This window comes from Ochlerotatus camptorhynchus, unplaced genomic scaffold, assembly GCF_037179485.1.
Source record: "Ochlerotatus camptorhynchus isolate MF236.1 unplaced genomic scaffold, CSIRO-AGI_Acam_v1.1 ptg000176l, whole genome shotgun sequence".
In the NCBI taxonomy this organism is placed as follows: Eukaryota; Metazoa; Arthropoda; class Insecta; order Diptera; family Culicidae; genus Ochlerotatus; species Ochlerotatus camptorhynchus.
In genome coordinates, this window is record NW_027040666.1 from 4,329,431 (window position 1) to 4,353,738 (window position 24,308).

At 39.8% G+C, this 24,308-nt stretch overlaps 2 protein-coding genes across 2 annotated transcripts in view; one reads left to right on the forward strand and one right to left on the reverse strand.

Annotated features, from left to right (window-relative positions):
* puml (pummelig) overlaps positions 1 to 24,308 on the forward strand; it is a 418,871-nt gene that overhangs the window by 389,949 nt on the left and 4,614 nt on the right. The gene's annotated exons all lie outside the window — the stretch shown is intronic.
* On the reverse strand, positions 6,460 to 23,439 carry Rab9 (RAS oncogene family member Rab9). The gene is made up of 3 exons (XM_065222599.1): positions 22,782 to 23,439; positions 22,265 to 22,401; positions 6,460 to 8,109 (listed from the first exon to the last, which is right to left on the reverse strand). Exons 1-3 carry the CDS (start codon positions 22,834 to 22,836, stop codon positions 7,603 to 7,605), a joined length of 699 nt encoding a protein of 232 aa, XP_065078671.1. The 5' UTR covers positions 22,837 to 23,439; the 3' UTR covers positions 6,460 to 7,602.

A 24,308-nucleotide genomic window follows, 5' to 3' on the forward strand; every position in this document is an offset into this window, starting at 1 on the left:
GAGGAAGAAGTGCGCAAGTGGTTCTACGCTGTGATCGCCAACAGGTATAGCCAACCTGCTTGTACTTTCTCAGCAATGTGGGTCCAACATCGCAGTCATCGTACGCAGAGGGATGGTCGACGCCACACGGGCGTCCATCAGAGGCCTTAGGGCCTCCATCCAGGCAAGTCGTTTTGTTTTTCAGTAGCTCAATTGAAAAAGCACCCTCTTATTTTATTCAGAGATCACATCGCACACACCGTGCAGATCGGCCGTGAACATCGTCACGCACCGCACGGATCACTTCAGTATCGCATCAGCTAAAACATCAATCACCGAAACCACACGTACCAAACCACGGAAAGCATCGTTCCTGTTGAGCCGTCGATCGGACGAAAGCATAGTTCCAATCCTAGAAGGAAAACATCACCAACGTCAGAAGCATAATCGAACATAGCAACCGAAATCAAACCTGGATAGATCACCAGTGTCGAGCCAATCGGACCATTGCAGAAGCAGAAATATTTCTGCCAGGTAGGGTAAATGATGGCTTCGGCAGCCATCGACTGTTTTCGGCAACGACAATTTAAACGTTAATTTCGATGTATTTTCTCACTAAAACACTTCGCTGAATGTATTTAAACGATTCCTTAGTCTTTCAACTTCCATCCTTATACATTTTTACGACTGAGCAAACCTGTTATGCCACACGCAGAAAAATGGATTTTTGTTTCAGGGCCTAATGTATTTTGTTATTGATTCAAACATATTGTATCACTATTTCAACGAAACATATTTTTGAATCAACAAAATGGTTTTTAGAATCAACAAACAGATTATTGACTCTACAACCGGTTTGCTGATTCAAAAATATTTTTCTTTGAACTAACCGAATAATATATTTGAATCAATACCAAAAATATATTAGGCCCTGAGCCAAAAATATATCCATTTGAATTTAAAAATCATTTCTCTGTGTGCAGGTGTTTCTGCAAAAGAAACATAAGCACAACAAAATACGGCTGATTACGAGTTGCCGATAATAGAACAGCTGGTTTACACGCAGTTTAAACGGAAAGGTTGCCGAAGTAAAAGAGGCTGCCGACAATAGTCACACTCACCAGAGAAGTTTGGAGCGCCTTAATAACGTTTTCAAACCGTTTTGGACAGTTTTGTTGATTGGAATGGATAGAATAGCTAGCAGCAGATGAAAGTAAACAAACAGACACGTCATATGTGTGTGTGACACTGAGAAAATGCTAATAGAAGTGCGGAAGCTGCTTAGATTGACGAGAATACGTAAATTCCCCTATGTTGTTCCGATTTACACAACCAAGCTGCACGATACTACATCCGTTCCATGTTTACCGAGGTACACTGGCAAATCAACATCAAACATCCAACGAGATGGATCGCACGGCAGCAGCTGATCGAACAATAGGCAGTTACAGCAGTGGAATCCAGAAGTTCAAATGTAGGCCAAGGTCATCACGGTCAGCAGCAATTATCGTATGTGGGTCAACTGTTCGATAGTCAGCAGCAACAGCGGCAGCGGCAACAGTAGTATATAAGATGAAAATGAATTCTATTGTAACTATATCACACCACACATTGAATTATGAAAACATACAGTAGTAAGAGTGGGATAATTTGAAATCGATAGGATTCCAAGGCGGCCGGCTTATGGTTAAACAGGACAGGGTTAATTGGCAAATGAGTGACCAAACGGTTTCCACACAGTTCGCCACTACTGTTATCTTTGTTATCTTCACGTAGGCTCTCGGTCTGTTTCACTTTAAGAAACGATCGATAGATAACAGTAGTGTGCGAACAGGCCTTTTATCCCGATCGCTTCTCGATCGTCAGCAGCTGTAGCCGGTCAGCTGATAGTGTATAAAGATGATAGAATATAAAAATAGAAGTTAATAAACCGTCGCGTTTACAACACGTATTTCAGTACCGTAAAAATAAATGTAATGTACCGTAAAAATAAATCATGAAGAGTTCTAAGTATAATTCCAGTGGACTTCTGAAATGAATGTCAAAAGAGCTCTAAGGCGAGTTTTCAAAAAATTCGAGAAGAACCTCAAGGATATTGAATTCTGAGGAAAGTTCCAAAGGATATCTGGGGAGTATTCCAAGAATATTCTGTGAATAATTTCCAGTGAATCCTGCAGATAGTTCCAAGATAATTCCGAAAAGAATACCGAGAAAATTAAAATTTGAGTGAAATTCCAAAGGGATTTTGAGGAAAATTTCTTGGGAGTACCGATAATTTCTAACCCATTCCGGGAAAAATTTCTGGATAATTTTGAGGAAATTCTTCTGAAACTCTAAGGGAATTTCAGTTCCAATGTGTTCTGAGTAAAAGTCAAGAAGAGTTCTAAAAATAATTCCAGAGGACTTCTGAGAATAATTTCAATAGAGGTCATAGAGTTCTAAAAATTTCGAAAAGACCCTCAAGGAATTCTTCGTTCATATTTTTAACCTGTAAAGAAGAGCATGACGCAAAACATTATTACAACGATTCCTACAGGGTTCAGAAATTGGAAGAAAGCGACCGAGTTGCTGGGAAAACACAATCACAGTGATACCCATGTTGGTAGTATAGAAGCGTGGAAGAATTTCGAAACCAGGAAGGGTATCGACGAAGAACTGGACTACCATAAAACAGCTATGATTGCTGCTAGTGAGGCAAAGCGGCTACAAAATCACTATATAATGGAACGTTTCATCGATATTGTGCGCATACGTGGACATTCGAAAAAAAGGGGAAAGTGTGCCACCCAGTTGGTGGCTAACTACGATCCATTCCATTGGCTTCTGAAAGCAGTTTGCATTGAAGAAGATGAACCGCAACCGGAACAAAATATAAATAAAATTAGCTAAATTGAACAGTAGGGAAACAGTGGTGGGTGAACAGCACCATCCACCACGCACTTTGGAGTACTCCCCATCCCCAGATTAAATGCACCATAGAAAAAAATGCCCCTCCTTAACAATATTCCTGTGCACGCAGTGGATTTATTCACATATTTACAAAGTCATTATACATCACATATAACATATTAAAAACGAGAGACGATGTTTAATAAGACGCGCGAAGACTGAAGCCAAAAGTTCCAATCGAACCGTCAAACGCGGTTCCAATTCCAATCGAGCAATGTAAATAAACACGAGCGCTTCACGATAAAAGCGTGAGGAGTATTGCGATGGCGGTTGATATTTAACTTTTGAGATTTAAATAATTATATTTAAGTTTGCGTATGAAAAATTGGATACTATTTGACAAGTAAAACAAGTAAAATCTTTTGAGATCAAAATCAATTGAACATTTTTGATGATGTTTATTATTCTCATTGAAAAATTGTTTGAAGATCGTTTACGACTGGTTTGCTTATTAGAAACAGGTTTGCAAAACATTTTTGATGAAAATGAGAAAAGCAGCTATTCGCTATCAAAGGGGACCTCCTTCGAATGGGTGATATCAGTTGCTTAGTCATTTGACGAAGGTGCAGGAAGTCTGAAGGCATGGGACATTCTCATTTGAGAAACGCTTGATATCATTCAATTGAGTGTAACCTATATAAACGAAGCTCTGGTCGACATTCCGGCGAAAAATCTAAGCCAACCCGACACCAACCTGACTTCTACCAAACCCCAACCAGATGTTGACCCGACGTAAACTTAAAATTGACCCGACAACAACACGACATTGTGTCGACATCGACCTTAAATTTGCCTTACATTGATCCGACATCGGGTCGACTTGTCTGTTCGGGACCATTTTGCTGGGTTTCTTCCATACTTCACTGTCGTATATCAAATTATAGTGAGTGACTCAATTGACAGTGACAATGAGCTTCGAATGAGAAAGGGGCTCTGCAAATTATGGTCATGTGAGAATTCGTTTTCACAGAATTTATTGAATGGTTGTATTGGTTCATCTTCAATCGAATGATATGAAAATTAACAGCACTGAGTTAGGCGTGTGGCCATACTCCGTGTTTGCACTAAAGATTCACTAGAGTGTGCACTTGGGTGCACCTTCAGTGAAAACTCAGAGTGTATTGATGTTTGATCGGGAGAATAATAGCATTAAACTATCTATTTTAAGATGGATTAAGGTACACCGGGGCTAGTAGAAATGAGGGGAAAGCAGAAAGGGAGGCCGTAACTATATGGGGGAGTGAGCCATCACTGTGATTATATTTAACAGTATAATATAAACTTCAACACATCCTATGACTGACAAATCAGATAGTTACAAACAGCTTTGTGTATTTTACCCATTTTTGGGTTGGTTACAAATGAAGTTACAAAAAATATGCTCAACATTTGAAGCATTGCAACTTGTCCCACAGTTTTACACCCTATGGGGCAAATCGAAATCAGTACAAGAGGCCAAGCTGAAATGGTGGATACTCAATTCTCAGTACAAGAAATCACTTCAATATGTTGAAGGATAGACAAGAAACAGCGCTGGGTGCCTTTAAAAAAAACTACAGTTTTAAAAAAAAGCTCTTATGTTTGCTTTAGAAAAGGGAGGTCGAATTATCTTAAGTATAGTAAATCCATTTTAGCACATTACTGTATACAGTAATATTTGGCTGTATAAGCAGATATGCAGCAAAAATGTATTATTTAGAGACTCTGTTCGAAGTATTTTAATTCTTTCCTATTGTCGCAAATTACGATAACACATAAATGTATTGTAAACCCACAGATGAGTTAAACCAATGGAGGTATTTATGATCATTTGACCAATTCAATTTATTTATAATTGGGTTAACTGTATGGAAATTTCATTATCATTTCATGGTTATATTTCTGCATGGACTGAACTATCCACCGCGTTCATCGGTGGATACTTATATTCCCATAAGTATATAAGTTGATAAGGTTCAGAAACGGTTATTTTATACATGCATCTACATGTTTTAGGAGGAGATTCCTGAGCAAATTTGCGTGCGAAAATGTTTTTTATCTCTGAAAAAACCACAGACAAACAGACGTAACTCTATGAAAAAGTTTTTCTTGAAAACATACTATCTCCAAACATAGAACCTTAGTAAAGACATCTCGCGGAAAACAAGCTTGCTCGCTAACTCGCAATCAATATTGCTTAAAAGTTCTATAGAATGTATAGAAACATCACAGTGATCCGATGCCAGCGCTGCGGCGAGTAGTACGCGGAACTGATAATATTCAAATCAACCGTTAAATGCGTGAACGAAGATACACAATGAAGAGTTATGTCTGTTTGTCTGTGAAAAAAAAACGGTGGACTATAAACAAATCCAAAAGGTTGATCTCTGCGTTTTTCTTAGTCCAAATTTGCTATGGAGACTTAGAAAACATGTTTTTACTCGTATATTTTCTTAAGAACAAGAGAAAAAACACTTTTTTTTTTGATTTTCGATATCTTTTTCCAATATTTTTAGAAGAATCAAAACTTTTTTTTTATTTGTGGTATGCTTCCCTCAAGCTTAAATGCAATAAAGAACAGTCAAAGCATTCGTATCGAACTTTTGCATTGTTATGGTCAATCATTTACATGTGAGCTAAATTTCGGCTATTTAGAATATTGCAAAAAAAAAATCAAAATAGTAAAGTTCAAAAAATTAAAAAAAAAAAGTTATTGTTCTAGTTTTAATAAAAAAATATTCAAACAATGCTGAAGAGGGTGTTTTTTTTTTATTAAAGTTTAAGATTTTTTTTTAATTTTTACTCAAAATCAGTAGAATCTTATCACCATGTATATTTTTCCTGAATAGGAATTATGCTTTCCTACAACTATGTCTCAGACGTCATTTCGATTGGAAGTGACGATTTAGAGTTATGATTTGTTGAAAAATATTGCCTTGCTATAATATTGAACAATTCCGCATTCTCAAACAAAAAATTTGGGAGAGGGTGTTGTAACTCAAAAAGGCATTTTGAAGAAACTGAATTAATTTGGAAATGCCAATTTTATATGAGGAGTAAAATAGATTAGAGCATCATATTCGGTTACGTTAAATTGTAGTTCATGTAAAGTTTTCAAATTCATCAAAACCCAATGGAAATGAATCTTGCTACGCCAATGATGGTAAAGTAAGTATCTATGGGTATACAAAACAATGCTGGTGATTACCTCTCACCCCAGCAGGTCTGGGTTCAATCCCAGTCGGCGCCGCCGGGATGTTCTGAGGCATAACATCTCTGATCACGCCTTCCTTCGGATGGGAAGTAAAGCCGTTGGTCCCCGGTTCATGTTGGTCCAGGTGTGGGAGCTGCCTTCCTGGCACGTCGGTAGCATTGGTGCTCAGCACGGAAAACAAGATCGACGGAAAAAACAAACCGAAGGAAAAAAAAACAATGCTGCCCAGGTTGGTAGATATAGATCAGGAGTTCGAAAAAGAAACAAGATCTTGCATAACGCAAGGCATTTCGGATGTTTACAGAGTAACCCACATATTACATATTACATGTGAAATTGTCTTTATTGATAAATTTGTTTAAATAAGTGTAAAACTAAATGTCACATATCTTACAATTTTTTTATTATAAATTACACTCCAATTTGCTCTTACCTATGAAGATACGGAATTCAGTTAGTCTTACTCGAAGTGCTCAGGTGCTAAGGAAAAGACAAAAGGCCTTATTATGAGTAATTTAGTACTGCAGCAGCCCTTTTTCTGAATAACTTATGGCTCGTGGGTGGGTTACAAATAACTTTATTTTGTTCCACGTTAGCTCATTCAGAAAAAAATGTTGGTCTGGAGTGATTACATTTACATTTAATTAAAAAGACGAAAATAACGAAAAAATAGATGGAACATTGTCGTCAGCATAACGTGCTCCGTGTTAATGCAGAAAAAAAACTTATGCACAATACAAAGCAGATTACTAGACTATAGATTAGTGGAATGTTACGAACACGATATACATTGTTGGAGGCTTTTAATTTGGTTTCACGTAAGAATTAAAAACTCAACCAAAAGTTTACTTCACCACTTAAATTTACTAACAAAACACCAATGCAAGACAACCTTGTTTATTCTACTATTGCTTTAATTAACAAACGGAGATGCGTTCAAATAGACAAGTGGAAAACTCTTAAAAAATTACACTGTACTACTTTTTGTAAGCTGTTATCTAGGTTTAATTCAAAGTAATAAAAAAAACAAATGTGTTTCAATTGCAAGTAACTTCACTCTATATGGCCTGCATATGTGAAATTGTGTGACATATTACACAATTTTTACACTATTACAACAAACAACGTGATCGAGATTCAAATTAGGCTCCAAAATTACTCATCATGTCAATATCGATACAGTGTCGCACCTCAGGCCATTTGGAACTATGTGTTGTGGTGTGATTAAAATCAAAAGCCCTTCTATCTTTTCTCCTAGCGTGGGATGTAAAGTTTTGTCGATATAAAAATATGGGAGTATATATCTTACCAATTTTGCATCGTTCTAACCTAACTCTGTATCTGGATACTTTCTTTGTGTTTCTACTTATCACATTTCATCGATTCTCAAATCTTGAATCGACAAGCACACTCTGATAGTCACTCTGGTTCTCATCGGTCAACAACTAGCAGCCGGTCGTCGTGGTGTGAATTTTTCATTATTAATTTGGATAATCGTCATCGTCTTGGTACACAGGTCCACTATTATTACTGCCAATGCAGCAAAATCTGCTTGTATTTGCACTCAAATTAACACCTTGTGTCAAATCGATAATATCTTGTCCCTGGGCGCGGAGTTCTCGCTCCGTAGATTTCTCCAGTCTCTGCCACTGTTTTACCGCCAGGGCGAAGGCTTCGTAAACGTTGTCTGAGGTTTTAGCCGACGTTTCGATGAATGCCGCAACGTGGTGCTCCTGACACCACTCCGATACTTCTTCAGCCGTCACCTGTCGCTGTGCCGGGGGTATGTCATTCTTAGTACCAACCACGATAAACGGGAAGCGATCGGCTTTTACGTCGTAATATTTGAGAAATTCCTCACGCCACTGTATCAACGCTCGGAAGCTGGCTTTATCATCTACAGCATATGCTAAAAGGCAGATATCTGAGCCACGGTAGAACGGAGTGCGGAGTGCTTTGAAACGTTCCTGACCAGCAGTATCCCAGATCTGAAAATGGAAAAAAAGTGGCTGTCAAAAAGTGGACTTAAGAAAACCTTGAAGCTGTTTAAACTAAAGTAAGGACCCAATTTAGTCAGCCCCCCCACGCATCAAACTTTCATCTTTCAATAATTTCACATAACGTAATTTGAAATCTTTCACATTCATCTCCAAACTGGTTGTTTAAGGTATGCCGTAACCTGCCCTAATTCTACGCAACACAATACCTATCGTGGGTTTGACAGTGAACTTGAATATTTTGCGATGTAGGGGAAATGGCTCTAATGTTGGCCTATGGATCTAAGATTGGGCCCAACGTTAAAAATCTGCTTTTTATCAATTTTATCTAGATGAATGCGTCATTGGAACGGTACTAATGGATATTTTTTGGTCGCTATTGAAAATTAGGCCTACATTACCTTCATTTCCCCTATGTATTCATTTTTTATTTTCAAATCAATTATCGCAAACGTTAGCATATCGAGTCATCTTTCAGCGTGTCGACTCAATGATGAAAAATAAATTCCCTGATAGGGTAGAGCCCTACTTCGTCGTAATCGCCTATTTCCGTTCTATCAATAATATCAATGATTTCACCGTGCACAAATCAATAATAGGCGTTAGTTCATTAGCTACAACATAAATCCTATAAGAGCGCATTGTATGCATATTTACGCTCAATGTTCTCAAAACAAAACAAGCGCTCCTAGCGAATCCCCTTTTTCTACGTTTATCCGTAGAACAAAGAAAATCTAATGGCGTTTGAATGTGTTAGGACGCAATTGAAATTCGTAGGACGAATTTAGAATCAAGAAGCAGTATAAGATGTTAAACAATATCTCAACAATTTGTGACTCTTTATCAAATCCAACGGTACCTATGGAAAGGTGAATAAATTAAGAAGTCATCTTTGACAGAAATATTCCTTTTCTTGTTCAAATCCGTTCAAAAAAGAGAAGTAAACCGCGGGTTGTGCTTAGTAGGACGGAAAATAAATCCAGCCATCCATTAATAGGCACACATTTTTATAGTTGTGGAAGCTCCTAATGTTGGTTCCTATAATAGAGGAAATCATTGTTTCCTATGGATTCTACACACTTAGTTTTTGCTACCGAGCTCGGCTGTGCAAATCTCGGCAAAAAAGTTTTACTGAGATCTAAGCAAACATTTCATTTGTTTGCTGAGATTCAGCTAGTCAAATGTCACTTTTGCTGAGATCTCAGTGAAACTTATTTTTGCCGAGATTTGCACAGCCGAGCTCGGTAGAAGAAAAAAACTAAGTGTGTACAATTTTAATAACACTATCGCAATTATAGGTGCATCGAAGTAGGCCGCGCGATTGAAATGACGTGTTTTGATTTTGCTAAAAAAAAGTCTCTGTGTTTTTATGGTTTTTATCAATTTGAACGATTAAAAAAACTCTAAAATTGATGGTGTAAAAAAAAAAGATCTTATTCCGGATTTGTATCTGAAGGACGAAAAGTGGAAGAGGCTGATAGGCAAACAGAAGGTCATCAAGATGGAGTGAATCAAGCGGGCCGCCATCCGGGAAGTTGAAGCATTTGAGTAAGGGTTGGTCGCCGGTAAGGGCCAGTAAGTGCTGCCAGCAGATGAATCAAGAGGTATTCGAAACAAAATTGGTAAGAAATGTCCATTCAAATCGATTTAATACAGTTGAACAAATTTCAAAACTATATACGTGCCAGATTTGGAAATAATATTTTTGAATCTGGAAGTGTGTTTATGATACCATTATCCATTTGATAAAGGAACATGCGGGGCTTATTGTAAGTAAAAGTGACCTCGGAGTGGTCGTGAATTACCAGGCATTCTGAAATGGGTCACTGGAGCTGCAATAGAGCTAACACCTTCTAACTCCCGGACTAAACCTGCTTTAATTTAAGGGTAATAAAAAGCAGTTTTCTTCCATAATAACACTGCCGGACAGTGGGGGTTAGATTGTACACACACACACACACACACTATTGCAATTATATGTGCAATAAAAAGTTGTACGAGAGTAGCTAAAGACGATTGTAGTGGTTGAAATAGAACTAATTTATTTAAGATGTTAGCACGTTCCTTGTCATCCTTTGGGCTCGCATCCTTGGAAAGTTTCATCGGTACACCTTCATTGGTATGCACCGATCCTTGTTGAACCGCTTCAAAACGGTTTGGATAATTATATCCAAACCGTTTAGCACTTGATCCAAAGTGATGCTGTCAGTTGTTCTGCCGACCCGGATCCCAAAGCAGTGTTTTGCAGTGTCCCAGATCTTTCATCCGAAAACTGTTACTTTAGCTCGATTTTCCATCCTCGTCATTGCTGAATATCATTAAATCGTCAACATAAATAGCGACGATCAAAACGTTCTCGTAACGCATGGATCGTATTGCGTTGATACGTCACAGATCGGCATCCAGTTTTTGTTCAAACTCGACTAGACTGCTTCAAGTCGTACACCTTCGTCTTCCTTATACCGCCAACGAAGCATGGGGGTTGTTCCATGTAGATTTCTTCGTCGAGGTCACCTTACAGGAAAGCCGTCACTGCATCCATTTGGTCGATCATCAAGTCGTGCTTGACAGCCAGAGCCCTTTCGGTGTGAGTAGCCTTTGATGACCAAACGTACCTAGTGCCATTGAACTTCTCCTGAAGCCTCGCGGTTGTTTCATGGCCCGGTTCCACGCATTGCTCTCGTTTCGATTCGGCATTCATGCCAGATGCTACCGTCACGAGACCGTCGTTATCACTCGGTCCACCAGTACTATCGTCATCGGGGAAACCATCGAAGTCGCTCGAATCATCATCGGAGATTGGCTGCGAAAGTGAGATACCAGGAAGGCCATCAACATGAAAGTCTTTGTACTTGCCTGGAAGAACGTGCTCCCGTCCGCTGCGCCTCAACAGCTTTGACCGAGGTGGCTCTGAAGTTTGTCGCAGAGGGAGCACAATGTCAGTTATTGTAGATGGACTGGTATCGTTTCGACACGTGAATCATCTTCTTCATCATTTTCGTCTTCTGTATTCGAATCGCAAGGACCAGTTGGTTCAATCGGAAATGCCAGCTCGAATATGATCTCAATCGGTTCCTGAACTTCCAGTTTGACAAAGGTTGGCTTGCCACACCGCATATCGGAACCTACTGCTTTGGATGGGAACGCCTTTGTCCAGGAAAACGACTTCACGGCTCTTGATAGTTACCTTCTTTTTCGGGTCGTACAGACGATATCCCTTGGTTTCTTCATCGAATCTCGTCAGCACACATTTATGGGATTCGTGATCCCACTTGCGTCGTTTCTGGTTTGGAGCTTGGACCATGGCTTTCGTTCCAAAATCACGAACATGTGAAAATGAGTTATTAAGTTATACATTGGAATCGATTGTCAATACCATCACTTTACAGGGTACAAGAAAAGTTTCATACTTTGTCCAGAAAATGTCGCGAAAAATACCAAAACTATGTTGTCCCATCCATAAGAACCCACGGAGAAAAAAATATTCAACAGCGTTTATCTCAGCTTGCTGTTTTAACGAATGGGACAACTAAGCTGAAAAGGGCAGTGTTTTACTGCTCAAAAACCCGGTAAATTCTACCGACTTCGGTGATCTGAATTAAGTGTGTATGAAATTGATGATGATTTCAAAATATTTAACGGGGAAAGTATACGAGTGCAATCTTAACAACGTGGCCTGCCAAACCAAATACTTTTTGGGGAATTTCGAATGCTTCTTTGTCCGGAAACACTCGGCAACGGCATTCCTTTGTATTGCAATATAAAAAACCGAACCCGTAAGCTGTTGAAAGTCTTCCAGCACGTATGTTTCGTCGTCCATTATGATTAAAGAATTTTTTTGCAAAAACTGTCTGAAAAGTTCCTTAGTACGACTTTTTGCAATGAAATTTTTCTTATCATTACGATTGGGCACCTTTTTCACTTTGTACGCCTTTAGCCCATGCCTCTGCTTCACTTTTTGTAGGGGAGAACAGTACATAACGCACCCCCGGGGTAAGACGCACTTTTTCATGTTATTTTTAGTTTTTCTTGAAATTGTTAATCCAATTCTAGGATTTATCATGCAGGATTTTGAGTTCAGATGGTGCGTTATGCCCAGGGGGTGCGTTGTATACCATTCTCCCCTACATGTGATTTTGATTTTCCAACTTTGCTCACATTACGAACTGAAATGTTTGGCTGTTTCTCAATAATGGCTACCACCCTCTGGTCCATTAGTCGGGAGTAGAAATACTCAGAGGGAGAGATGGGCGCAGAGAATGTTTTGAGCCAATTGAACTGTCAAAATTTGAGCCAATCGAACATTCCCATTAGAATTTTTCCGAGGATTTCTTATTCTTAGGCTGTGGTCCATTTGGTGAATTTTCACTTAAATTTGACACTTCGAAACTAAATTATAATGTTCGAAAATCCCTCTGTCGTTGATCGGCCAATTTTCGAGAAGGTGTGTGTCAAAATTGATTCCTTGTCTGTCAGATATAAGTCTGCTGGAATAGCAGGTTAATTTGGAAATTTTCCATCTGTCAAGTTTAAGTGAAAATTCGCCAAATGGAACACAGCCTTAGGCTCTGAACCATTTGGTGGATTATTTTAACTTTTGGTTAAAATTTGACAGATGAAAAGTTATCGATTAACCCTGCTATCCGAGCGTGGTTACTTCTGACATAAAAGAAGTTAAATTTTGACGACCGTGGCTCGAAAACCGGTCGATCGACAGCACGGGGATTTTCGAACATAAGAAATAACTTTCGAAATGTCACTTTTAACCACGAGTTAAATTTAACTCTGCAAATGGTTCACAGCCTTAGGCTGAAGTTTTAGAATCGAGAAAGAAAACTTGATTCATCATGTTTGCAAGCAACAGAAGATTTGAAGTTATCTGCGTTGTTTGATTTTTTCTCCCGTTCCAGAAATTTGTGGCATCGCGAGTGATAATTTTAATTTATTTAAGCGGTAATGATGTTGGTTCACTCGCAACTATTTTTGAATAAAAATTAAGTGTTTTCGAACGAAAGTGTACCAAAAGTGCTTCTGAACGTGTTTCGCAGTTGGGTGTGGTGAAATTCGTGCATTCCTGGTTGATTGTAGAAATCCGTATCACAAAATTGCCCACCGATTCCTTTTTTTTTTGCCGTTCGACGACGACGGGTGTGCTTTTGCGAGAGTGGCGTTTATTGGATCCGTTTCTTTGCACGGGTGTTTTGCATTGGGATTTGCATTGAGTGTCGGAGATTGTGAGTAAGCTGAAGGATGTCTCGCTGGATACACCCAAGACTGGACGGGCGGTACCTGGTGGCCATGAAGGATTCCTGGGGAAAGCACTAGATGCGACCCTCCTCCCAGATGACCATGGCAATACAGGAAGTATTACAACCAGTGTTGGCAAAATCAGAAATCAATTGATATTTTTCCGCTCTCATGCCCTCGCAATATCACGCGTGATATTGGAACAAAATATCATGCTTGGTATTGATTTTACAAGCTCCTTTGATATTGCGAGACTATTCACAACGTGCAAAAATCAAGCTAAGAGTTGACTTGACACAAAAATGACTCCATTGCACATTATTTTCTTAGAAAGAGAAAGCATAGTTTGCTATCTCTTTTTAATCTTCACCGATGGGAGACGCGAAGGGACTGCTGCAAGCTGTTATGGAAGTTTCGGCTGCATTCGGGAGTAAAGCAAAAATCATTAAACTCAATTTCACCACAGTTTGGTGAGATTTGCAGTTGGTGAGTTTTGTTAGCTTGATATTCCGAGCTGCGATATCACAGCTTGCAAAATCAACCGCAGTTGTTAGCTTGTTGATTTTTGTCTACGAAAATCAAGCGTGATCTTGGGCGTTGGTGAGATTTGATTTTTTGATATTTTCCCAACACTGATTACGCCAAAGGTAATTGCTATTAGATATTTTGCAAACAGTGACAGATAGCGGACATGAAGAACCAATGGAGGTGCCGGGCAAAGGTGTTTATTCTAGACAAATGGTAAGTTACAAATTCGCTGTTGTCGTTGTCGTAGGCGCCGTCGTAGTCGCTGTCGTAATCGCCGTCATAGTCGTAGGCAGTACCTTTAGTATATTTAAAATCAACCATCAACCGCAGAAAATATGAATTATCGCGTATTTCTGTTGTTCATTAATGGCAAGTGAAATTCGTCACGTCGATCATAGCTTGTTATGATTGCCTGAACCATGCGTAAAGAGAAAATCGAAAGGCCTAAGTACTCTTTCGTAGCTTTTAGTTTTAGGATTTCAAAGATCGTCGGTTGCAGTGGCTTGCTTACTGAGCAGAAAACGCAATTCCAGGTCCTTTCATATTAAAAATGTATGGTAAGATCGCTTGTTTATTGTGTATTTTGTAAAACTTTTCGTTGTCGTCGGTGCCGGGTTTGAATAGTTATAAAAACTTAAGTGACGGTATAATGTGATATGAGGGGTTCGGTGGCCTTAGAGCAACCGGTTATGCTTACTGAGCAGAACATCATGAGTCTAATCTTAAGCCCATCCACATTCAAGATTCGTCAATCGTTTTATTTGTTAACATGACTACATGGTAATAACAGCAACTCGATGATTAAAAAGGAGCTCGTCTGCCTAGTGGCAAACGTTTTTGCTTACTGAGCAGAAGACCGTGGGTTCAATCCCAAGCTCCTTCGCCATATATGATTGTTAGGACATCAATTCAGCTTATCGTTTACCAAAACGAACCCTATTGCAAACCCAACCCTTTTATCCAACATCCCAGTGATTTCTCGTAGGAGTGCAGAGGTGTGCTCGGCTTCCATCAAAGCGAGTGTCACGTCAAAACATTCCTACCCCTTCCTTTCTTAACCTGTGTTTGGGCGCGGCCGGCGCTGGTAATGCCTAGTTTTAGATCACCAGTTTTTACACATTGAGGATGATTGCTAGTCCCAAGCATCGTCTATTGGTTCTCTATGTAATTACAGCTGGTCTGGCAATAACAGAGTAGCAACCGTGGGCGGTCAATCATGCTGCATGAGCATGAGCATGATGCAAAATATTGCGATGCAATCAATTATTATTATGCGCGTAAATCGAATCAAAAATATGAGTATTTCTAGTCGGGAGCATACTTTTCGATTTGTTCCGCTCCAACTTTCCTATCCACAGTTAAGATGATTCCTTGTAAAGTCCACAAATGGCCACCACGTAGGCTATAAATGCACTTCCACCTTGAATTTTCAATTACACAAATCTCGGAGATTAGGGCCCCATTTCACCTGAAATTGCTACATGCTGCAGCGCAGCAAACGTGGAGTAACAGTTTCATTTTGTTACGTGTCGTGGAAGCTGATATGTGTGCACTTAAAGCAACCAGTGAACACTCGTGTTTATTTCAGTTACCGTGTGGACGTAATTTGTGATGAGCCCCGGTCCCTTTCAAATTGTATCATTATTTATGTAAGGTCCATATATTTGAAATGACGTTTCACATTCATCTAGTGATGGCCGATTTTCATTCGAATTATCGATTAATCGATTAACGAACCGAAAAGTAAAATATTTGCAATCGGTTATATCATGCCGATATAAGCATTAACTTCTCCAGAGGATCATCACCGATCGTTTCAAACATGTGCTGCACTCTCATTGGTGGAAAAATGGCAGCACAACGAACAAAAAAAATCGATTAGTTGTTAATCGAGTAATTAAAAAATGGGACACCTCTGATTTTGGTGTGTTTGTTTTGATAAAAATGAGCGCAAAATTTTATCTCTACCGAGGGGGCAGCAAAACCACAAAATTACCTTGAATACGAGGGGTATTCAATGGATGAAAAAACCGTAAAAGAGGACACTAAAATAGAAAGTTTTTCTTCCGACAGTTTCATCTTAGTATTCATCTTTGCTTAAAGTCTCGGAGCGGTAGCGAGGGTAAGGATCTCACAGCGAAACACCTTAAGTGCTGCTCAAACGATTTCCACACACTAAACACGGTACTCTTCGGCATTTTGAGCTTTTTGGCTCGCTTTTTGGCGGAGAACGTTGGATTTTGCTGCCGTTCGTACAAAATGTGTTTACGTACTTCCACTTGATTCGACGCCATTTTACCAAACTGAACAAGAATCTAAACAATCAGTACCACGAAATAAAGTGGAGAGCTTCAGCTGTCATATAGAACGTTTTAGCGGTTCGTGAAATATTTCAAAAACTACACTGAAAGATAAGTGTCCGAAATCTAACGTGGCAGGCTTTAAAATAAACAATTTAATTTATTTTCAGATGTTTTGCTGTGTACATAGATTTCAACTTTCGTACCATTGTAGCAGCAACCAGATTTAAAGAAAATACCCTATTTGCAAAATAAAAGCATTTGAATGTTGCACTCGTATACCTCCTCCCCGTGAAAAAAATTGAAATCATCACCACTTTCATAGTTCTTCCACAAACAAACAGACATAACATATGACAATTTATCACTGAAACCACCGTTTCTAAGACACTATCGCTATCTGTTGAATGCATTATCATGGGTAGCACGCTCAACAGATTGCGATAGTGTTCAAACGTCAAACGTCAAACGCCAAAGCAGTTGACTATACCGTTAATATCGTTCGATAAAAAGTATCCGAGATTTATGTCTGCTTGTCTGTGGTTCATCTATTCTCCATGGGGGCTAACTTTGATTTACTAATTGTGAGTATTTACAGGGTGTCCATTCAAATTCCATTTTTCAATTCCCGGTTTAAAAAAACTCTACCTCAAACAAAAAAAGGCGTTCAAAAATAACCCTATAGAGATAATAATAAAAAATTTGTCAGCAGAAGATATGCTACAATATGCAGGGCTGGTAGTGCGTATTTTATACAATAGTATTGACTACAATAACGAAAAAAGGTGACCAAAAACAATAAAAAAGTGACCATTAGTGACATTTATTGATCGAAAAGATATTAAAGATATGGATCTAATCTGTTGTTGAATGCGATCCGCTTTGACAAATATTATAAATTCCCAAACCACCATGAGCATTTTACAAGCTTCTTTTATAAAATAATATAAATCTAGATAGAGCTGGAATTAGGGCCAAACAGCTTTTGTAAACAATGACTTCTCTGGGTGATTTCTAGATATTCAAGGCTCGCCCACGCAAACCAACATCCCCATCCGATGGCTAGGTTGGTCTGCGTGGACGTGCCTTGAATTCCTAGAAATCATCGATAGAAGTCATTGTTTACAAAAGTTGTTACGCCCTAATTCCAGCTCTATCTAGAAATGGTTGAGTAATAAATTTGTTTTCGTAAAATCAGTAACAATTGGATAATCAATAGGTTAATTTGTAACCTCCATTTCCTCACACAGTACTCATTTTTCTGCCACGATTTTTTGGAAACCAACCGTTGAATAAGTTGAATTTAGAGTCAGATCGGGAATTGGTTGAATTTCGGGATGTGAAAGATTGACCATAGAAATTTATTAGGAAATACTGAAATAGAAAAAAAATGAGGCGCAGAGAAAAATGTTTAACTTCTTGGACAAATTTGTCAATTTTAAGACAAGCAATTTTAAAGATCTCAAATATAGAAACTTTTGTAAAACTTCAAACATAGACACATTTTCATATCTCTGGAACCTAGAAACGTGTTCTGGATCGTATCAATAATTATCATTATTCTGGAACAACGAAAATTTTCTCGAAAAATCTAGATCTTCAAAAAAGTTGGAAAATTCTGGTCAGTCTTGTAAGCGGTCGACTGCCTTTGCCTCCGATACTTGCAAAACAAGCTATCAAATTACAGTACCAAACTAAAATGTCATATGAAAGGCTCTGTCATACGACATTGTCGCCGAAGACCGTCACGAATGTATGTATTTTAGTTTTTCCCATAATAAGAGCTACTGATGCTGTGCTTGTGTGAATTCTGAAAATAGCAAGCAACGATGTTCTAGTAATAGCATTTCTGATCAGAAAAGGTTTTATTTACACCAAATTGAGGAATTAGAACGAAATCACACATGTCATATGATAGTTATATGATAATTTTCTTTTTGCTCGAATGTTGTTCTACCGTTTGCGTTGTGTAAGAGAGACGACGGTAGAGTATGAGAGTACGAAAACAAACAGATTGTCGCACAGGACAACGAAGCGAGTGTAGTAAAAAACGTCAACAGTTTCAACATTAGTGAAATAAATGCCGTTTCTACTGTTTGCAACCATGGCATATTCAGTGGATCTCCATCAATGAGCCCGACGTTGATTGCAACAGTTTTCAATCTATTGAGCTTTGCGCCGGCGGCACGTTCAAAACGTTCGAACAGGTCATTGATGCGCTCAATCACGCGTGTATTGGTAACTATAACAGACACATCATCTGCGTAAGCCACCACGAGATCGGGGCCGACGAGTCGCTCCAGTTGTTGCAGAAACGGATGGAGGTAGATGACGAACAGTATCATAGACAAAGGGTCCCCCTGGCGAACCGAACGTTCGATGGCGAAGCTCTGCGAGAGATGCCCGTTGACCAGCAGGCGAGACGAAGATTTTCCGGCAATACGAGCCAGTAAACCGACAAAGGCTGGGTTTATCCCCAACTGCCGCATCGTTCCATAGAGAAATGAGTGGGACACTCGATCGAAAGCGTGATCGAGGTCGTAGCTTATTAGTTTCCCTCTCCGCTTCCTCGCTATCAGCTCTGCAATGCGATCCTTCAGAGAAAGAGTTGCTTGAAAAATTGAGTGCCCTTCGTTAGAGCACTTCTGCGCATCGCTCAAAACCGGGTACGACCTCAACACAATCTCCAAACGAGATTTGTGTATACGGCTGAGGATTTTGTAGTCTGCGTTTAAAAGGCTGATCGGTCGGTATCCTCGTGCCGTGTTTACAGTTCCTCTCTTTCGTACAAGCACGATCACTCCGTTGACGAACTCAGCGGGGAGCTCCGTGGTCATAGCTTCGTTTAAAACGAGATTTAACTCTCGGTGGATGACATCGAACGTACGTTGGTAAAATTCGACGGGAAGCCCGTCGCTGCCAGCAGCCTTCCTTTTAGCCGATGTGCGAATAGATGACATTATTTCTGCTGTTGTTATTTCAGCCATACATGCCTCGTTTCGCTCGTCGCTTTCTGGAATCACTCATTCGCAGTGGAAAGAAGATTGTGCCTCCTCGCTCTCGTCAGACGCTGTGTAAAGCTCCCTGAAGTCGTTTAGCAGGTGGTTTTCAATTGTTTCGGAGCTGTTTAGAGTCTCGCCGTTCTCGATACCCAGCTCTGTTATGACGGTTTTTTTCCTTCGCCTCTCGCCAAGCTGGAACGTGCTGATATTTTCCCCTGCGATGAATGTATCGTTGATACGCATAAAGTGCTGGGAAAACATTCGCTGGTGAGTAAGCATCTGCGCTTTCATACGGTTGATCGTAGCCAACATCGTTGGATTTTGATAATAGTTGTCATATGCTTGCCGAAGCTGTGAATACAAACTTCCTTCCGAGATTTCCACCGAAAAAAAAGAAAGAATTTTCGGTTTAGCGCATGATATCCACCACGTTATCCAGTTTGGAAAGTTCCGTCGCTGTTGGGTTACATACTGCCATCTAATCTGGAACTCTTCGATGTTCTCTGCAGTGAAAATAAGAAGGGACCAGTAACCGCGGCCAGGTTCGCGTCCGAGGCTAGGGAGGCATATTCTTGCGGTAAGTGCTTTGTGGTTCGTAAAAGAGCATACATGCGTGGCTGCACTCCGGAGATACGTGCATAGACCATTGCTGACGTATATGCGGTCGAGCCTGGAGACCGAGTTGTGCGTTACGTATGTGGAGGAGGGGATCGTGGGGGTACAACTTAACATCGTTGAGTTGTAGCTGCTGTACCGTGGCCTGGAGAGCGGGGCTGCTTTTGAAGCCCGGCGAGTCACATGATCGTAGCACACAGTTAAAATCTCCGGAAAGTATTAGATGTTCGGTGTTGTGCCGAAGATAAAAGGCGACGGTATTATTGAAAAAGCGTTCTCGCTCGGCACGCATTGCTGTGTCCGACGGTGCATATACGTTTGCCAATGTGGTGTTTTCAACCCGCAGAGCAACGAGCCTGCCATCCAAGCTCTTTTCTACATGGGAAAACCGAATGTATTCTTTTAGCGCCATTGCAGTCCCCCTTCTCGAATGATCGACATTTGCGACAACGTTATAGCCAGGAATCGAGAGCTGCTCGTTCTCCACTTCTTGCAGAAACACGATTTCAAGCTCCATCGTTCTGATAAAAGTTCGGAAGGCGTTGAGTTTTGTTTCGTTGGTGATCGTGTTTATATTGATAGTAGCGATGTTGTAGCTGGCGATTGGATTCACGATTGGTTTTCCAGATCCCGCTCGTCATCGATACCATCTCGTCGCTTTCTGGTTCTAGGGCGTCCTCTAGAGTTTATGCAGTGCGTTGACATTGCCGAGTCGTCTGTCTCGTTGCCATCGGACTTTCCACCATCAGAGGGCTGTTGACCGGACGTGTTGGACAGCGACCTTTTCTCCGGCGGCGGTTTTGGACCCGATACGGGTATGATGGGGAGAGTGAGTGGAGGAAATTGTGTCTCCGACTGCGTGTTAATTGGTTTTTGTGTAACCGACAACAACTGCTGTTTCGGCTTCTTCGACGGCGGGGGTTTTGTCTGCAACGTTGGCTTTTGGCTCCGTGGCTTCGCATTTGGTTTGGTTGGTGTTGGTGTTGGTGCAGGCTGCTTTGTCGCATCGGCATACGACTTCTGCACTAGCAGCGTTTTGTTCTGCACGCAGGTGGCGCCGATGTGGATGAAATCCCGGCAGTGTCGGCAAGTTTGACGTTGACCAAAATAGGATAGCAACTTCGATTCCCCGTCGATAGTGACCCACGACTCGATGTTGTGTTTCACGATCATCTTGGCAATCCGAACACCAGTGGAAATGCCCGGAAAGTACAAATCACCTCCGCACATGTGTTCGCGAACTGAGATGACGTCACCGTACGCGGACAGGAATTTGATGATGGCTTCGTCCGATACGTCCTCAGACAGATCGTACAGCTTCACCTCCACTGTCCCGTCTTCCATGGTTATTCGCAGGGGAACCGTCTTCCCCTCACCCACTTGCACTTCGTGTTTTCCGTCGTGTTCTTCGCACACTTTTTGTGCCAGCTCCAGGTCGACGACCTTCACGAAGGCACACCCGAGCCTTCTGCTACACTGTATTCTCAGCACTTCACCGGGCTTTAAACCCAACATGGTTCCAACAAAGTTCTGCACTTTAGCATAGTCCTGTTTTTTCGGCAACATCCCATAATCTATGCGGAATGTGTTCGCGCGACGCGCCATCGTGGAGTCGTAGTACGCGGGAACACGCTACGGCTCGGCGATGGAAAAACGCAGCGCGACAAACGATATATAGCTTGAGATCGACTTCCAGAAATAGCGATAGCGTAAGTACGTCTGCTTGGCTCGGAGGTTGAGCGCTCACTATGCAAATACTTGACACCAATAAAATGTATTACAATTTATATTAAAATTCAATGTTGAGACTATTCAAAACTATTGGTTGTTTGTGTAAAAACTACGTGATTTTCATATATCCTGCTGTCACATAGATTCTATGTTATTTTCCAGTGTGAAAAAATATTTCAAGATGGCGAGTGAACGTTGTGTTTCTGACGACACAACGATTTGGAATTTTCGGTTGATTTATTGGACCTTTTCGCGAGTAAGATTGATTAAACTAAATTAATAAACTACGTAGACATTTTTTGGGATTCTTGCCCCCCCCCCCTGCGTAGACAATTGTCCATACAAAAAAAATGTATGGGCCGTGGATAATTGTCACCCCCCCCCCCCCCTAAACTGTCTACGTAGTTTATGGACAGCCCCTTATGGAAAATATTCATGTATGAATTCACGTAACAATGAAATGAAAAATATTCTGAGTGTATAAATAAATAAACATCAGCTGAAACTGTGCATTAGTTTGATTTGATCTTTTTTTTTTAATAGTTGAAAATCTATTTTTTTAATAGTAGAAAATCATCTGAGTACAAGAGGGTTATGTTTTATGCTAAGTTATGTTCCCAATACAATAGTTATGCATCCACTACTTGAACTTAGTTGCAGCTGAACGAAAATACGGTAGTTTGTCCAGGTTACCAGAATAAAAACACAAAATCATAAACATACCTGCAATGTGTACCGCTCGTTTTCCACCTGGATATCCTTGTTTAAAAATTCCACCCCGATCGTATGAAAACTGTTTGCATCGAAAAAGTTGGACACGAAACGATTCATCAGGCAGCTCTTGCCTACCCCACCGTCACCTAGAAAAGGAGAAAGAAACAAAAAACAATAATGAGCATAAGTTACGCATAAGGCAATCAAATTAAGTATAGTTTAAGTTTTATTGTGATAGTACAGTTCAGCTGTACAGTATTGTTCAAAGGAATGGAACCGCTACACTTATTTAGGAAATTATGATTTTCTAGGGATGAGGCTTCACGCTTTCAATGTTTAAATATTCATGAAAACGCACAGTAAATTTAAGAAACCTACCCGAAACAATGTTTTAAAAAAACAAAATGCGCGCCCACATAACAAACAGTTGCTTATCTCGTTTGCTTTGCCTTTCTTGTTTTTAATGGATTTATAAATCTATCATTATAATAACAAACAGTTTTCATCCTAAACAAATGCAACTTACCTAGGATGACTACTTTAAGTAGTATATTTTTGCTCGGCGGCCTCATATTCGTCATCTTGAATAACTTTCAATGTTTACACAACCTTCTCTCGCTGCTAATCTCTGGTGGATTGTTGTTCAATCCAGCACTCGGCAGGTTACTCTTCACGGACTGTTTGAGGCCAGTCAATTCACGTTCCCTGTTACTGCTCCACCGAAAATGGTCACGAACTGTGAACTCTTCTGTTGCCAAACAAATAGCACATAGACAGTAAAATACATAGAGAAAACTTTCGTCTCCGTTTTCGTTTAGCACCAAAATTACAACAACACTATCTCTTTGTTTAAATGCGCATAAAATTAAAACATAAAATCAGAAACGATTGCCCCACAAACACATCCAAGGTCGGAGAAGAGAATAATGTTGTCACCCGCAAAAACAGCCACTTGCTACTGCCTTTATTCACAGTGCAAATAAATGCAGTTCATACACTATTGCCAGCTAAAGACTATCGTGAAATGAAAACACAGAACGTTGCGCTACTAATCAGCTGTGGATTACATTATTTAGCTGTTGGTACTTGTAGATTGATTACACTATTTTCTTTACGTTTGTTCGTGCAACCTCACCAAACATCGCCTTTTTTTCTCGCTAGACGACGATCGAATTGGCGTTGACGGCACCGTCGAAAAATCGTCTCTTCTAGCAAAGATTGACAGTTTTTTACACGCTCGCTAAATGTTCCTCAAAAGTGAGTAACTTCTACTCAGTTTGGTATTTTTGTACAAAATGTCAAAATCTGAGTAACATTGATTTAGCCTCGTTTTTTACCCAAAAACACTTGGAAAGTTTATCATCTCATTCCGTCACCGACTCATTAAGGCCTCCCGCATAAACGCGAACCATAAATTGACCTTACCAAAAATGGTTAAAAATTGTTTATAATCCCTGCTAAACTTCAACTGAAATGGTTATGGAACTTTACAAGAACGTTTAATGATAAAGTTTTAACCTTATGTATTATGGTTTTTTGGAAGCGGACCTTAATGAGTTGTTAAGAACCATTACCATTCAAAATTCTTGTTTTCTCCATATATTTTCGGGAGGAGGACTATATTAGAACCTTTTAACTTATGGTTTGAGAACATTAATGGTTATGGTTATGGTAGTCAGTAAGGTCCATGAATAGTTTTGTATCATCGATCAACTTTATGTGGAATATATCGCGAATTGGTTGCCTGTAAATTACTGATTCCACGTAAAGTTGAGCGATAATACAAAACCATTAATGGACCTTACTGACTATCATAACCATAACCATTAATGTTCTCAAACCATAAGTAAAAACGTTCTAATGTAGTTCTCTTTTCGAAAATGTATGGAGAAAACAAGAATTTTGAATGGTAATGGTTCTTAACAACCCATTATTTGTGAGGTCCGCTTTCAAAAAACAATAATACATAAGGTTAAAACTTTATCACACAAACGTTCATGTAAAGTTCCATAATCATTTCAGTTAAAGTTTAGGAGGGATTATAAACAATTTA